Source organism: Lactuca saligna, chromosome 5 (assembly GCF_052625555.1).
Source record: "Lactuca saligna cultivar CGN05327 chromosome 5, ASM5262555v1, whole genome shotgun sequence".
Classification (NCBI taxonomy): domain Eukaryota; kingdom Viridiplantae; phylum Streptophyta; class Magnoliopsida; order Asterales; family Asteraceae; genus Lactuca; species Lactuca saligna.
This window is the reverse complement of record NC_136421.1, coordinates 162,603,588-162,621,657: the sequence shown is the minus strand read 5'-3', so window position 1 is coordinate 162,621,657 and position 18,070 is coordinate 162,603,588. Positions and strand designations below refer to the sequence as shown.

The following is an 18,070-nucleotide window of genomic DNA, read 5'->3' as shown; positions in this document are numbered from 1 at the left end:
AATTCTCTCAGTTGTACATTTATGATACTGAGAACGAAATTTCAAATAGACAAAGATGCTTTGGGTATTTTTTTCAGCCTTCTTATTCATTATTATTCGTTATATATATATATATATATATATATATATATATATATATATATATATATATATTACTAATGTTATGTATAATTTCATTTATTTTAGTGGGGAAAAAGATCAATCAACGACAATTGATAGTGATATTATTGAAGATATTAAGGTGATGTTGGATTCAAATAATGTGGTGGTTAGATCTTATAGGATGGTAAGAGATACCTTTCAGAAAAATCCTCAAGTTGATATGAAACTACGACTTATCGGGAGAAGGGAACGAGATGGAAGAACATATAACCTACCGAGTGCTTCTGAGGTTTCCGCTTTAATTGTCGGTGACATTTGTGATTCAATTGAAAAGAGAGATATTATTGTTGAAACAAAAACTGGATTTCTACAACGTATCAGTGAATTGCATCCTTCATACCTTCCTCTTTAATATCCATTGTTGTTTCCATATAGAGATGATGGTTACAGTGTTGACATTCTTCATAAAGGTGTGTCATTTATGACCAACAGCAAGCGGGTGAAATGTACAATGAGAAAATATTTCGCTTTTAGAATTCAACATAGAGATCATTCGTTCTCACTCATTCTTAATTCAAAAAGATTGTTTCAACAGTTTATGGTAGATGCCTATGCTATGATTGAAACTGAGAGATTGCATTACATACGTAGGCAACAACATGTACATAGATGCAAGTCTTATGAGAATTTATGTAACCAAAAAGCTCAAGGATCCACTAAAGTCTCAAATGTTGGCCAACGTGTCATATTACCTTCATCCTTTACTGGTGGTGCACGTTATATGCTGCAAAACTATTTGGATGCCATGTCACTATGTAAATGGTTTGGATATCCAGATTTGTTCATAACATTTACGTCTAATCCCAAATGGCCAGAGATTAAAAGGTTTCTTAAGGATACTTCACTTCAACTAGAAGAGAGGCCTGATATATTATGTAGGTTGTTCAAGATCAAGCTCGATGCATTTATTAAAGACTTAAGGGAGAATCAAATTTTCGGCAAAGTTCAAGCATGTAATTAAAATTATATTTTTTCATTATTGATAAAACATTACTCTTATTATAGTATATTTTTTATATGTGTTTATTGTCTAACCATATTTTGTTTTTTTTTTTTTTTTGCCAAATATTATGCAGATGTTTATACCATTGAATTTCAAAAAAGAGGTTTACCGCATAGTCATATATGTTTATTCATGCATTCTGAAAACAAGTTACCCACTGTTGAATTAACTGATCCAATAATTTTTGCCGAGATACCAAACAAAATTGAAGAGCCTGAATTATATTCACTTGTCAATGAGTTCATGATTCATGGTCCATGTGGAACTAAAAATATCAATTGTCTATGCATGGTGGATAAAAATTGCTCTAAAAACATTCCAAAACAATTATTTCATCATTCGTGTGTTTATGAAAATGGTTTTCCGTTATATAGGAGAAGAAACGATGGTCATTTTGTAGAAAAATCAGGTGTCAAGTTGGATAATAGAAATGTTGTTCCATACAACAAATATCTATTAAAAAGATATCAGGCACATATTAATGTTGAATGGTGCAACCAGGGATCTTCTATAAAGTATTTGTTTAAATACATAAACAAGGGTCCTGATAGAGCTACAGTTGTTGTTGTACTAACAAACAATGAATGTGAAAATAATGATTCAGTCGATGAAATAGCTGAATATTACGATTGTAGATATTTATCTACATGTGAAGCATCATGGAGATTTTTTAAATATGATGTTCATTGCACGTATCCTTCGGTGGTTAGACTACCTTTTCATCTTCCTAATCAACATCAGATTGTATATGGCGAAGACGATGATATCGACGATGTTCTAGACAAACCTTTGGTTGCTGCTTCAAAGTTCACAACTTGGATGGAATGTAATGCAATTAATAGTGAAGCACGAGACCTTACATATGTTGAATTTCCTACAAAGTTTTTTTGGGTATTAAATGGTAGGTTTTGGAAGAGAAGGAAAGTCGGAAAAGCCATTGGTAGAATTCATTCGGTTTCACCTAATCTTGGCGAAGCTTATTTTTTAAGGATTCTTTTAAATAAAGTTAAAGGTCCAACATCATTTGATGAAATTTGCACGGTAAATGGTGAAACATATTCTTCTTTTAGAGATACTTGTTATGCACTCGGGCTATTAGATGAGGACAAGGAATACATCGATGCAATTAAAGAAGTAAGTCATTCTGGATCTGATTTTTTTCTACGCTTCTTATTTGCCACATTGTTGATGTGTAACAGTATGTCTAAACCAGAGATTGTTTGGGAAAATACATAGGAATATTTGTCGGATGGAATTCTATATAACCAACGACAAAGGTTGAATCTCTAGGTATTTAATTTATTTTCTTCTTTTATATTTTAAATATTTTATTTTTCTTATCAAAACCCGTTAAATAATTATTATAAATATTATTAAATATTGTATTTTATATTTTATAATTAATTTATGATTTATGGTGCAGACTTATCACTCGGTGAAGATGAAGTTAGGAACTTAACTTTTTTTGAAATAGAACAGATTTTACTTCGGAACAACTCCACTCTCAAAAATTTCACAAAGATGCCTTACCCAGATGTTGAATCAGTTTCTTCTTTGAACAATCGACTTATCATTGAGGAGCTAGATTACGACATTCCCGTTATGAAGAATGAGTTTGATCATATGTTTCTTGCATTAAAAAATGAGCAACGTAATATTTTCCTTAACATCATGAGTGTTGTTAAAGAAAATAAAGGAGGTGTTTTCTTCGTTTATGGTTATGGTGGAACAGGTAAAACTTTTCTATGGAAGACAATATCTGCACCAATTAGACGGTAATATTGTTTTAAATGTTGCTTCAAGCGGTATTGCTTCGTTATTGTTGCCCGGTGGTAGAACAACACACACTCGATTTGTACTTCCATTTGAACTTACAGAGGATTCTTTTTGTAAAATAAATCCAGATGGTGAATTGGCTAACTTATTAAGAAAAACCTCTTTGATAATTTGGGATGAAGCACCTATGATCCATAAGCATGCATTTGAAGCTTTAGATCGAACTTTGAAAGATGTATTACGGTGTGGAAATTCTAGCGTCTCAAATATTCCTTTTGGAGGGAAAGTTAATGTTTTTGGAGGAGATTTCAGACAGATTCTACCTGTTGTTCCGGGTGGCAGCAGACATAATATTGTTAATGCTTCTTTGAGTTCTTCATATTTATGGCAACACTGCAAAGTGTATAGATTAACAAAAAACATGAGGCTAACTATTGGAAGGGATCGACCTGATATAGAAAAAATAAGATATTTTGCAAATTGGTTATTGGATATAGGAGAAGGCAAAATCGGTGGTCCGAACGAAGGCAAAACGATTATCGATATTCTGAATGACATTCTCATTAATGATCCAGATGATCCTATCGGTTCATTAATTGAGGTTGTATATCCTTCAATTTTGGAGAAGTATAGCAGTACAAATTATTTCTAAGAAAGAGCTATACTTGCTCCAAAGAATGAAGTTGTTCAGGAAATAAATGATCGTTTGCTTAAGAAGTTTCCAGGAGATGAGGTTGAATATTGAAGTTCTGATAGCCTATGTCAGTCCGAATTTGTCCATGATCAGTTTCATGCAAATTTATACTCGCATGATGTATTAAAAGGTCTTAAAGTATCCGGTCTACCAAATCATAAGTTAGTTTTAAAAATTGGTGTTCCAGTAATGTTACTGAGACATATTGATCAGAAAAACAACTTATGTAATGGTACTAGACTACAGGTGATAACATTGAGCAAACGTGTTATGGAGGAACGTATAATGTCTGGAACTAATATTGGAAACCGGACTTTTATTCCAAGAATGTCTTTAACACCATCAAAAAAAATTCCTTTCAAATTCACAAGAAGACAGTTTCCTTTGGCGGTATGTTTTGCAATGACTATTAATCAGAGTCAAGGACAATCGTTATCGAAGGTTGGTTTGTTTCTCAAAGATCCGGTTTTTTCACATGGACAATTGTATGTTGCATTATCTAGAGTACAAAGCAGAGAGGGATTGAAATTTTAATTTTAGATAAAGATGGTAGACTCGCAAATAAAACTTCCAATGTTGTTTATAAGGAAGTTTTTCGCAATTTATAACCAACTTCTTTGTAACATATTTTACTCATTTTTAGCAAAGCACATTTCATCCATCATAATAATTTATTTATTTATAATTATTTATTGTATTTTTTTATGTTTATTTCTTTACATACATACATTGTTTGTTTTGTATCAAATGAATTCCGATGTTGTTTTGGGTTTTTTGGTAGTTATTTAAAATTATGTTTCCTAATATAGAGTAATATCTTTTATAAAATATGTGGATTTACATTTGTGATTAAATTTTCAAAGTTTACAAATATACTAAAAATAGAGAACATATCCTAACAAAAACAGTAATATTGAACGTCTATCAATGTTATAGTTAGTAACCCTAAAAAATAAACACATGAAACAGTAAATCAATGTAAAGTTTTGAGAAAAACAGATGAAAACAACAACAATTTCTATTAATATAACGTGCAATCATCATGAACGATTCACAAGCAGTAAAAACTAACGTTTTATAAATCTTCATTTGTAGTTAAATAGTTACAACTTACTGTGTATTTAAATACTTACAAATAAAAAATTTATTTCAAAATACTATATAATTTTTCGAACTTAATGATATATTATTTATTACATAATTTAATTTTAAATTCTATTTAACTTTAACAACCGTGGGTCCCACAGGTTTTCACCTAGTTGATATAAATATCTCATGGCATTTTGTTGAACATAATGATCCCATTGATGACATGTATTCTTCATCCCAACTGTTTTGTTCAGGTAGATGTTAAATAAAATAAAGAGACGATAGGAACATCAAATAGCTTATATATTAAAAAACCAGTTTTAGCAAATTGACAACGTATTAATTCATGTTAGGAATAAACAATTAGACGAACATTAAAGCAAACTTTTTTTTCTCATGTTGCGGCATTTTTCCTTAAATGAAACTCCAATTTCTCTAACTGGATTTGGTGATTTGGATGCATAATCTTTTTTCTTTAGACTGCAACACAGATTGAACAAATTTGATATCTAGATTGAAGAAATATTGTAATACGAGTCAAATTTTAGCACAAGAATGGTGTATTTGTTACTGCTGAATCGGAACAACAATATGTAAGTATTTAATTATAATTTTATCATATATTTAAATGTTTATTTATACTTAATTGTTACTCACTTTTGGGAGTTACAGAATCGGTTAGTTGAAGAGCTGTTAGAGCAAACTCAAGGTTAAAGTGAGTTAACGCCCGCTCAAAAAAGAGTGACTTTCGAGAAAGTATTAGGAGAGCGACGTGGCCACATTAGAGGCATTGGCCGCAAACCTTCTGGTCTCCCGACGATTCCACAGCCTTCACAACCATCACAACCATCACAGGTAAAATAGCAATCTACTTTAGCATCGTAAAATACATGTTGATTTGGTAGTTTTGGTTTTGTGGTGGTTATTTGCTAAAAAGTTTGGTAATTTGGTGTTTGTCCCAAGTGCAAAATATAACAATGTACTTTGGTTTTCTATCTTAGTTTAAAAATAGCAATCTACTTTAGCATCATAAAATGCATGTTGATTTGGTAGTTTTGATTTTGTGGTGGTTATTTGCTAAAAAGTTTGGTAATTTGGTTTTTGTCCCAAGTGCAAAATATAGCAATATACTTTGGTTTTCTATCTTTGTTTAAAAATAGCAATCTACTTTAGCATCGTAAAATGCATGTTCATTTGGTAGTTTTGGTTTTGTGGTGATTATTTGCTAAAAAGTTTGGTAATTTGGTTTTTATCCCAAGTGCAAGAAATAGCAATGTACTTTGGTTTTCTATCTTAGTTTAAAAATAAAAATGTATTTTGATAGTTTTTGTTTATGTTTGATGATCTAACTTATAAATTTATATATATTGTTATTAATTATGTAGTTGGAAAATCTTCGTGCAATACTCGCCGACCCGGCATGAAGGGATGAGCTTTATTCGTTTTTTCAATCCCAAAATAATCAAGGAAACAATGGGAACGACGATGATGGTAAGGATGGTTTTATTTGCATATGTTGTCACGTTTTGCTACTTGGTAGATTGTAAAAATTTTGTTGTTTTGCTACTCGGATATTATGACTTTTGATATTTAATTGTATTTGGATGTTTGTTTGTATCATTGACACTATTATGTTTGATATTTAATAGGGTGTTTGTTTTGTAATTAGCGTCGACACTATTGGTTTTGATATTTAATCGAAGATTGTTATTACCGGCGACACTTTTACCTACGATATTATCACCGGCAACCATCATTAATTAAAAAAAAATAAAAAATTGAAAAACAATTACCGGCAACACTTTTACCGGCGACAAAAGTTATTACCGGCGACACTTTTACTGGCGACATAAGTCATTACCAAGTCATTACCGGCGACTAGCTTATTAGCGGCGGCAGTGTCAATAGCGGCTACTTTTATCATTAGCGGCGACAAACTGATCAATAGCGACGAGGCAGTACCGGCGACGCGTTGCCGCTATTAGTATTATACCGGCGACTTTTGGGACTTTTACCGGCGACTTTTGGGACTTTTACCGGCGACTTTTGTCGCCGGTAATGGCCTTTTTCCTTGTAGTGTCAAGTTAGAATCTCTTATTTTTTTCACAAAGTTCGATTTTTAATCAAATTTGTTCATATACACATGTATACATATTCATTTAGTGCTATTTTTTTATTATTATTAAAATAAACGTTCAATACATATCGATTGAAGGCAAACGGGCAACAAGCTGCCCCACTAGTTTTTTCTGATTGACAAAACCAATTCTTTTGAAAACAACATTTGTGAATTTAGGAGATATGATATTAGAATGCATGACCCGTTGGACTCTATTAAAGACCTCCACCACCTCTATGTCAAATTTGATTACTTTCCAAATGTAAAATCAACAAATTTTGATGGAAATGTAGAACCAACATGCCGGCATGTCTCCTTTCCGAAAAGTCTAACTTCTAAAGTCAAATATGGTACTGCGTGATATATCCAAGATTAACACATAATGACACAAAATAAAATAAGTATTATGAGAAAAAACTAACATTTTGAGTTTAGAAAACGAACTTGATTTAACTTCAAATCAAGATGGTTATCTTTTTCTTCTCCATGTAGTTCTCACCATGGATGGATCTTTATATAGCCTTACCCCAAAATGTGAGTTTACTGAAACATAAGACAACCACCATCATTTCATAAAAAAAATGAACTTTGGAAGCAAATAAAAAATAAAAAAGCACCGGCAACAAACTTTTCTATGAGTTTTACGGTAAAACTCATAGAAAAGTTTGTTACTGGTGCTCTTTTTTAAGCCTAAGGGTTTCCCGCCCAATGTTTTCTGCCATTTTTAAGCCTAAACTTAGTTAAAATATCCCAAACTTTACCAATTCTGCCTGTAATCATGTATGGACAAATAGATAGATAAAGATATAAAAACATGGTGAGACGAATTGAAGCACCAGATAACCAATAAACAACCATCAATAGCAATTTGTTATGGATAGACAATCGAATTCGATAGATTAAAATAACCAATGAGGTTATATGTAAGAGCTAAAACAACATATAACACCAATCAACAACAATATGCACAACCAAAGCTGATAATGCCTTAAAATGAGAACTCTAGAAGTAGCGATGAACAAATTTCTTTAGAAAAAGAGAGCATAGAGAAAGTTTTTGCAGTACACATACTCATCTCTTGTTCTCTCTTAGGCTTTTCTATAACTTTATGTGCATTTTCCTTGAGCATAACTTCTACATCCTAATTTTTAGTTTCATTCCTTAGCAACCTCTGTAATTCAATCAAAACACCACCATTTTAGAAAAAAATTAATATGAAAGCATGCTGAAGAATACAAAAAGACCAATTGAAATGAGATCACTTGAGAGGGCCAAGATATGCACCTGGGAAATGATAATAATAGAAAAGATGAGAAATCAAAAGTGCAAAAACTTAAAAGAAAGTTACCTTTAGTTGGTGTTCTTCCAGGTTATGCAATTTATGCTCCATAATTGATTTCTGGCACAACGAAAGGTGAATCCCAATTCCAGTAAACTTCACATAAAAAGATCAGTAACGATGTTATAAATGGGAAATTGAGGGGAACCGATTCTCAAGAACATATCTTTGATTTATTCAGCACCTTTGACAGAGTTATATAATAAAAAAATAATAATAAAAAAAAAAAAAAAAAAACTTAAATATATTGGATGTTAACTTAAATCAGGTAGACAATTCAACAAACCTTATTATCCTTCTTTGGAATCCTTCTTTGGAGATCGACAATAAACTCAAGAACTGGTGGTGCATCTTTAAGGCGGAGGCACTTGTCGCTTGCATACTAGTGTTTTTAGATGTTCTTGCACCAAATTGGAAGAAATTATGGGTGGTGATCGACAATAGATGTTCTCCCGTGAGTGTGGTTTTTGTGTGTGTGAGAGAGAGAGAGGTACAAGAGTTCAATGTGGTTGTAGATGGTGATGCTCACCGTGAATCAACCGCTCGGAGGTAGGAGTTTGACATCATGAAAGATGGACCGATTAAAGCAATTACCTTCACAGCGAAAGAAGTTCAGAAGGAGAGTCGACGGTGTCTAGGTCGATGAAGAGAGCAGAGAGCAGTTGATGTTTAACGATTAAACATCGAACGATCGATGTTTAACGATTAAACATCGAACGATCTGTATACACGATTTGTACGACGTGATTGTAGCAATTATCGAATAAGAAACATGGAAGCAATCATGGGGAGAAGAAGGAGGAGGTTCGTCGAAACTGATTGATGGAAGTGCAAACAACCGCTAATTTTGAGTTTATGCGGCTCAGATGAAAAATTGCTTGAGTTTTAATGGATGTGACTATGGACGATGGTCACCGTCGTCCATAGTACTAATAATTACTTCACCATTTTTGTGACCTCCTCCTTCCACCACACGTAACCCCCACTGAAAAGAAAAAGAAAAAAAAAAGACAAAATCTTTATTAAAATAACGATTTAGGACAAGCCTGAGTTTATACTTATTTACATCATTATTCTTAGATCAATAAACCCCTCAAGGCGTACTGTGAGCCGACTTGCAAAGCATCGCAAGAAACAGCTCAAATCCCGATTGATATACGGCGAGAGGTCGAGTTCTGCCGGTTACTTGTTAAATCACTTCCCTTCGGCACAACTTTCTTCCTCGATCAGGTAAATTATTTATCAGAGTACATCTTGATTTTGTACGATTTGAGATAATTCGGATGTTAATGCGTGATCGCGTATCCGTTTTCTCATATTTTCGGCAGAGCCATAATCACTATTATCAGTGCTTCATCTTCAATTTCATCGATACCAAACCTTTTTTTTGCAAATTGTTCATATACACATTTTAGAGCAGTTTGTCCTGTTGAGTTTAACCATGGAAGTGGTCCATTTCAGTTTTATATTGTGCCGATTTGTTTGATTTTGTGTTTCCTTTATACTAGCTCAGTTTCGTTATTTATATATTTTCTTCATTTGGGGTTTTGATAATTAAAATTTGACATGTACTTGTGTACAAATCCATATATGATCGCCAAGTCGATAGTGAAATAGGTATCTTAGCTGAGTATTTTGTCCTGAGGATCTTTTTAATACAATAAGATCATGTTCCTTTTTTTTTTGCAACTTTCACTAAAAATTGATTATTTGAGAGGGGCAGCATTTGTGTGAATGTTTATGCAACTCTTCTATCTTATGTGGACTTTTAATTACCAACTTCTCAAATGTTTATTTTATTGTGGCAAGTGTAGGAATGGATAATACAAGTAGTATGAGTGGAAACAAGAATTATGACGATGCATCTAGCAGTAAGAGGATCAAGACTTGTGACAAAGTGATTTGGTCCCTTGGTTAAACCTTAACCATGATGTGCTTTTTTTAGTTATGATGAAACTGGGAGTTATTGAATTTCTTGCATTCAATGAAGTTTCCAAGTCATGGAGGTCACTCTCACTCTCTAAAACAAAGGTTTATGACATCCAAACCAACGATGAATGCAGGGCCGGCCCTGAGGGTGTGCAAGGTGTGCAACCGCACAGGCCCTGAAAAAAATAGGGCCCGATTTTAGCTAGATTATATAGTAAATATGTTAATATATAGTCATTTATGAAATCATTTCTAAAAAAGCGTTTGGTTCAACTGGGCAAGAGCGCCGCATATTATAATTTCTTTTTAGTTGAGCTAGGTTCGATTCCTGTTTTGTGCACCTTCCATAGTTTTTTTTATATTAATTGATGTTCTGCTTTGCGCACTCTTCCTCTTCTTTATATTAATTCATATTTAGTAACAAATAAATTTTACCCTTTTAACAAATGACCAAGTTTCAATTCTTGTTACACAAACTTAAACGTGTTTTTATTGATAAGTTCTTTTTTCTTTTACCCCGTCTTCAAAGTGTTTCTATTAGTCGGCATTTTATTCTTCATTCCCACTTTCCTTTATTATTTTCTTTATTAGTGATTTTTTATTCCTCATTTCTATATAATTGTTTTTTTTAATTAACCAATTTTTTTCCCTTTTTAATTCGTCCTCACCCTACTTAATTGATCATTTTTTTGTCAATCAATTGTATTATTTTTTTCCTAGTTCACTCTCATCCATTTTAATAGATTAGTATTATTAAAATTTGTTTATATACATAAAATATATATATATATATATATATATATATATATATATATATATATATATATATATAAAGGGCCCATTTTATTTTTCGTTTTTTTCTAGTTGACTGTCATCCATCTTAATCGATTAGAACACCTTAGTAGTATTAACAATATTTTTATATACATATAAAAAATTATATTAAGGGCCTATTTTTAGTTTTCGCACAGGGCCTTCGAAATCAGAGAACCGGCCCTGGATGAATGTATATCTCTACTTGTGGCATTGAGATACAATGCTACCTAGAGGACTTCGAAGATAGAAAATTCAAAACCATAATTCCCCATTCGGAAGGCAGGACCTATTCTGGATCAAATTGCGGTTACTTGATTATGTATGGGTAGGAAACCAAGGACTTCTAGCTTGTGAGTCCAATGATCACCATGCATGAACTTCATTTCCATCATGTCCCCTCCGATGTCTATAATGGTGAATCAGGATTCTTCTGTGGTATCCTTGTGTTTTCATCTTCAATATCTAGATGGGTGTTTGTTATCTCAAGGAGATTCACCTATCGAATATAGTTTTCTATAGCAGGTAAAGGACCATGGAATGATGTGTCCTCCACTCTCCATCTCCTTGATATACATGCTTTCAAGGAGAGGATATATGCATTACCCTATATCAACTCCGGTAGTTTTAGGTGGGAAGTAAGATATTTATGTGAAATGAGACTAGATCCAGAGCCCAAACTAACGATACTCAAAACCAAGGGTTTTAGGTGGGAAGTTTGTAAGTTGAGGTGAAAACCTTTATGTGATGGAAACCTAGTCCATATATTCTTGGTACAAGGTTCATGAACTGGATTTTGATGAAATGAAATGGGTGCCATTTGAAGATACTAGAGATCAATACGTATTTTTTATTAGCGAATCGGAGCATAGTTCTACTGCTAAACAAGAGTCGTGGGTTGACCCTCAGTCTGAATACACAGGTGATATAATGTTACCGATAATAGTGAAAAGGGCAGGTTCTTTAATGCAAAAAAGTGGTATTTCCCTCATGAATGTTTGAATGTTGAACGCTTACATGAATGACGACTTGTTGGCACTCTTATATTTGGTTTCATACTTTCATATGCTGAGAACCACCTTCAGTTGATTTGGATTTAACAATTTATTGTTTGGTTGTTACTCAACTTTTGCTTCAAGTTGTGCAAGTATCAACTATATATCCCTATTATGTTATTTGGTGTCCGCTGTTTTCAAATGTTTGACTAGTGCATGATGTGTAGCATATTGGCGTGATGTTTCTTTTTGCCGATGAAGGATTTTTGGTAGGTCTTTTGGTGTAAATTTCAAATGTTACGAAGAAAATTGTGGTGCCAACCCTGATTGTGATTGTGGAGGTGTTTTTTTCCCATTCTTGATTATGATTTTACTTATTGACCCATGATTATTATTCGTGTTTAGTTTTTTAATCACTTGTTTAACTTATACTTGGTAATTTTTATCGGATTATGATTCTTTTTTGAAACTTTAATTTATCAAAGAGGTGGGTTTACAAATGCAATTGCTTTTGACACCTTCAGAATTTCGAATAGTCTATTTAGTATTTCCTTTTAATTTATGTGCTATATTAGCAAATCAATATCTTTGAATTTTTTTTATTTACCCTAGATAGTCTCCTACATTCAAGATTTTTTTTTTATTTGATTGATTTCTACAATCGACAAATTCCATTCCAAGTATTTTTAGGTTCTTCCTAGATCACTACAATTTTGGTGTAATTTGTTTGACGATTCTTTGTTCATATGTTCTTGGTGTTTGTCAGTTTGGATAATTTGAAATTCCGTATTACTATGCAAATACAAAAATGAAAAAATCAAAATACTTGATCTAGTTTCTTATTATATAAAATACTTTGATTATATACACTCTACTTTTCATAAGACAAATTCATTTATATGTTATTTACTAGGTTACAACCTGTGGAAACCACGGGTAAATGATTTATAAAATTATTATACTAAATTAATAAGATATAAATTTTTTTAAACTTTTATATTGATTATTTAAATTTAATATATATATATATATATATATATATATATATATATATATATATATATATATATATATATTCGATATAAGTTCTCTATATGTAAACACTTAATAAAAATCTGATTTATATAACATAATATATTTTGAGTAAAGCGTAAAAACACACAATCAATCATGTAATGACATTGATATACAAAATAATAAATATAAAAGAAATATAATAAAAATAAATAACATAATATATTACAAATTAATGAAATTAAAAGCTAAAAATAAGAATGTACTTTGAAACTATATTGTTATATAAAAACGTATACATACCTATCAATTATTTCTGTTTTATTAAATGTACTATAACACATATCAAGTTAACAACAGAGAGCTTTTTTTTTAATAGAAAATATGTTTTTTAATGACTGTAAGGTCAATTTGTCAAATTGATTTTGTATATTAACTAATTCTATGTATAGATAAAATTTTATTTGTTTATTTTTTTTTTTAAATTTAAACATTTTAGATGCTTTTCAAAGTTGGTGTTCTCATTCGATTTTATTATTTGATTGAAATCTAGGCTAACGGGTTATCAGATGGCTAACTTTGTATTTTTTTATCATATTAGTATTTTATTATCCAACTTAGCATATTTCTATGTTGTTTTTTTTTTGTTTTATTCATTTCCAACAAATTCAAACAAAAATCAATATTGTGGAGTTTTTTTTTTGCTCATTTCCATCAAATTCAAACCAAAATTGACGATGGAATGTAGATGCATATATAATCACAAACCTGGCTTTTAGTCCATTAACTAAAACTTACTTGAAAATTTAAATTTATTCTAGATTTTAATTGTTTACGACATACATGCTAATTTATCTTTTTGTATTTTTACTTGATTACGAAAACATTTTTTTAGCCTAATAGCTGGTTACTGTGATTAATTAAATGATACGCATTTGATTGGTTCAAAATCTTTCTAAATATAATAAGCATTGTAGAAGGGTAATTTAGATATTTCTCTAACATTCAAACATTTCCATTAAGCTAAGTATAGATACTTTATTGACTTTTTGGGTATAAAACATATCAGAAGGGTATGGAATACATCTATCCTCAGGCATATCAGAAGACCAAAGAGTAAGATTATCTCTCAAAAGTTGCATGATCAAGGTGTTGTCTTTGTATGATTCCTCACTCAAAGTGTCCAACTCAGAAATCGTCTCATCAAAACACTACTAGAAACTGGACTTTCACCGACGGAATCAGCGAAGGATTACATCCCTAGCTAAGTCAGCGACGGATTTCATAGGGTTCAGCGACGGAAAATCAAATTATGTGATAAATAAAGGGTTCCGGATATTAGTGACGGATCACCGATGGATTAGCTAGGGATTAGCGACGGAAATAATCCCTAGCTAATATGCCCCTAATGTTAACCCTCGATCGGTCGTTGTTTTCTTTTTCCATATTGTTTATTCCCGCTTCCTTTTCCCTGCTTCTTACTCCCAATTATTTTTCAGTTCCCTCCCAAGGGATTGTCTCCCAAATAGAGACAGTCGAATCGAAACCCACAAAGAAGCTACGCTCTCCGTCGCCGACAGTCTTTCCTTCGCCGGCAGGTTCACCATCTCTGGCAGGGACGATCTCCCCTACTCCACAGTTGATTCCATCAGGTAACCCCATATTCTTCCGATTTCTTGGACCTAGTTGTTTTTTGTAACATGTCTCATTGTATTCTGTAACATATTCTCTTTGATTTCTTGGATATTTTGCATGCCATGAAAGTAATTTCTAAATACTTCAAACATAGATGTGAAACTTCAAAAATTATTGTGTGTAATTCAAAAAAGGCTGCTAAAATCTCCTACTATTTCTAAAAACAAATGGGGAAGATGATGAAAATCTAGCAATACTCACTGATAATTTTTTAGGAGGAAAAAAACAGAAGGGTAAGGGTATAAGGGGAAGAGTATAATGGGAATTTAGGGTCATCAAAAGGATAATAAGCTATGTTTCAGCGAGTATTTTCTGTAATCATTTTCTGATTTGCTGTACTGCATATATAGTTGATTTTGTGTGATTGTGACCTAGTGAATCTATTTTTTACATTGCTTTTATTTCATTAAAAGGTCATGATTCATCTATATGCAAATTGATACCAATGTATATGTATATTTGTATATTTACTTTTACAGGGAAAGTATTGGTTTTATTCAATTCATTGGCTAAATAAGTAAGATTTTTTCATGCCAATGGAATAAACCATTCCATTCTTTCCCTTGCTCCATACAAACCTACAATCTATTAAAAAATGTATAAAAACAATATCAAACCTGATTAATTATCTATATGCATTAAATAGTAATTTACTTTTGTATTTTGTCAGAAATACTTTTTTTTCTCTCTAAGTGGTCTAATATAGCATGGTACTTCCTGTTATAGCATCTTACTTTCATTCTACTTCGATCATTTCTATACAGTCTTATTTACTTGATATTATTATTTTTAATAAACCTAGTTACAAAATAAATGATTATTCCAAAAATGAATTTATGATTTTTTGTGAAGATTTTTTGTCTTGTGTATTTTTCTTAATTATTGTTGTTTATATATGTATAAACTTAGTTATTGTTGCTTTTAATTGTTTGATTTTTTTTTTCAAGTTGAAAGTATGTTGCTACTATTAATAATTTTTGTTTTTTTTTTCAAGTTGAAAGTATGTTGCCTTTTATTTGATATATGGTTTCATGTTTAATTATGTGTAAACTTAATAATTGTTGTTTTATTGGATATATGGTTTCATGTTTGTTGGATATATGGTTTCAAGTTTAACTATGAGGAAACTTAATTATTGTTGTTTTGTAGGTTTTTGTTGACCGTATTCGTGAGGAGATAAAGGATGAGTTCCAGGCAGAACGTGAAGAAATTGAGGCCCAAAAACAAGAAATTACCAAGATTTATAATGACATCCTAAAACTCACCCAAGGAAGTAACCTACCCAACTAATTAGACATTGACACTTGATTTTTGTGATTTGGTTTCGATACTTAGAAATCAGCTTAGATTTTGTGACTTGGTTTTGATACTTTGAAATCGATTTAGAATGACACTTGCTTTTTGTGATCTTTTTCGATTCTTTGAAATCGAATATGAATCTTTATTTTGGTAGTTGAATCTTTATATTAGTAGTTGAATTTTAATTTCTTTTATATAAAAATCGTATTTCATTTGTTTAGAAAAACAACTTAAAAAAAACATTAGCGACCTACCCAACTAATTAGACATTGACACTTGATTTTTGTGATTTGGTTTCGATACTTTGAAATCAACTTACATTTTGTGACTTGGTTTTGATACTTTGAAATCGATTTAGAATGACACTTGATTTTTGCGATGTTTTTCGATTCTTTGAAATCGAATATGAATCTTTATTTTGGTAGTTGAATATGAATCTTTAAATTAGTAGTTGAATTTTAATTTCTTTTATATAAAAATCGCATTTTATTTGTTTAGAAAAACAACTTAAAAAAAGCATTAGCGACGGATTGCCAATGGATTTGTCAGGTTCTTTGTGATTGATTAGCGATGGATTTCCAATGCAATACTGACGGTTAGTAGCGACGGATTAGCGACAAAATATGGGGTTTGACTGAGCAATGTGTGCCATCGCAAATCCCTCGTTGATCCGTCGTTGGGTCCGCCGCTGGTAGTTAGCGACAAGGGTTTTTTCGACGGGCAATTCCGTCGCTAATCCGTCGCTGATAGTTATCAGCGACGGATTAGCGACATAATTTTCCGTCGCTGAAAGTCCATTTTCTAGTAGTGAAAGCATGTTTAGCCAAATGGCATGCACTGTAATTTCATCATATAAAACACTTCAATTTCATACACCATATGAAAATTTTAAATAAAGAAAAGAAAATATATGGTTTTACTTTATAGGAGAACACTGAGAAATTGAGAGCCTTGCCCAGACGAATTGGGTAGGTTGAATTGAGCTCTTTATTTGCAGACTCAGAAACAACCTAAAATGGCAAAATTATAAAATTTCTTTGTTTTCTGATAATAATGAACAATTGATGGATATACCCCTGCTTTATCATAATCTCCTTATGTGTAATTACATTTTTTTTTAAAGTTTTCCTATAAAACATACATGGAACAAACTTACTGATCTAACACAAACACAAACATAAATCTGACCTGGAACTTAGCCTTATAACCCAATTTATACATAATATTCAAAGTACATTGCTTTTTTATAACTTTAAACAAAGAGTTTCAATGTATCTACACTGAAAATGACATGTATGATAATAATTTTCTTATAATTATGAAAAGCACTCAAAATTACAATGGAAAATTCATATTTTTTCATTAATTCCCATTTTGCCCATTGTACAGTTAGAATCAACACAAACATTAACATAAAGCATATATAACATTAAACAAAAAAAAGAGTTTCAAAGTGCTTACAAATAGGATGTTCTATTTCATCCAATATACACAACATATATACTATGTCTTAACCATGAAATAGCTTACTTCATCAAAAGAAGAGATAAAAGTTGCCTACACTACCATTCGACCAAGCAATTCCATGTTAAGCAAATCGATGTTGACAAAATTAATATAGTCAACTTTTGTTTTTTCATAAGATTTACCTGGATAATCGGTAAAATATCCTCCATGAACAACTTTAATCATGAATCTCTTATCATTGCCTTTCCCATACTCTACAATCAATGGGTTTCTTAGTTGTTCACCATTTATACTCCATAGTTGTAACCTTGGCTTGGCCTAAGGATCGAAAATTGCCATTGATCGAGGGATTTTTTTTTTACAGAGGAGGAGAAATTGGAAATTATCGTCGGTTGGTGATGAAAATGTAAGAATGACCATTTTCAGATTAGGGAAGGGTTTAAATGGATGATGAATCGGAACTGAAGAGACATCGACGTAGGCCATACTCACATAGTTTTGACTACCTACTGGCTACAGGGAACGTGCAAGTTGAACGATGGTCGGTTATAATGATTAATGATATTAGTATTATATATTAATATAATATTACTTAAGTATAGTATTCAATACTTGCTTTGTTTTTATTATTACCATACAAAATATAAATTAATATACAAATTAAATAGAACTATGT

At 31.6% G+C, this 18,070-nt stretch overlaps 1 protein-coding gene across 1 annotated transcript; it reads left to right on the top strand.

The window, feature by feature from the left end:
- The first annotated feature begins 613 nt into the window (after positions 1–613).
- On the top strand, positions 614–3,593 carry LOC145045902 (uncharacterized). The gene is made up of 4 exons (XM_078994192.1): positions 614–1,115; positions 1,239–2,363; positions 2,589–2,897; positions 3,070–3,593. Exons 1-4 carry the CDS (start codon positions 614–616, stop codon positions 3,591–3,593), a joined length of 2,460 nt encoding a protein of 819 aa, XP_078850318.1.
- The last annotated feature ends 14,477 nt before the right edge of the window (positions 3,594–18,070 follow it).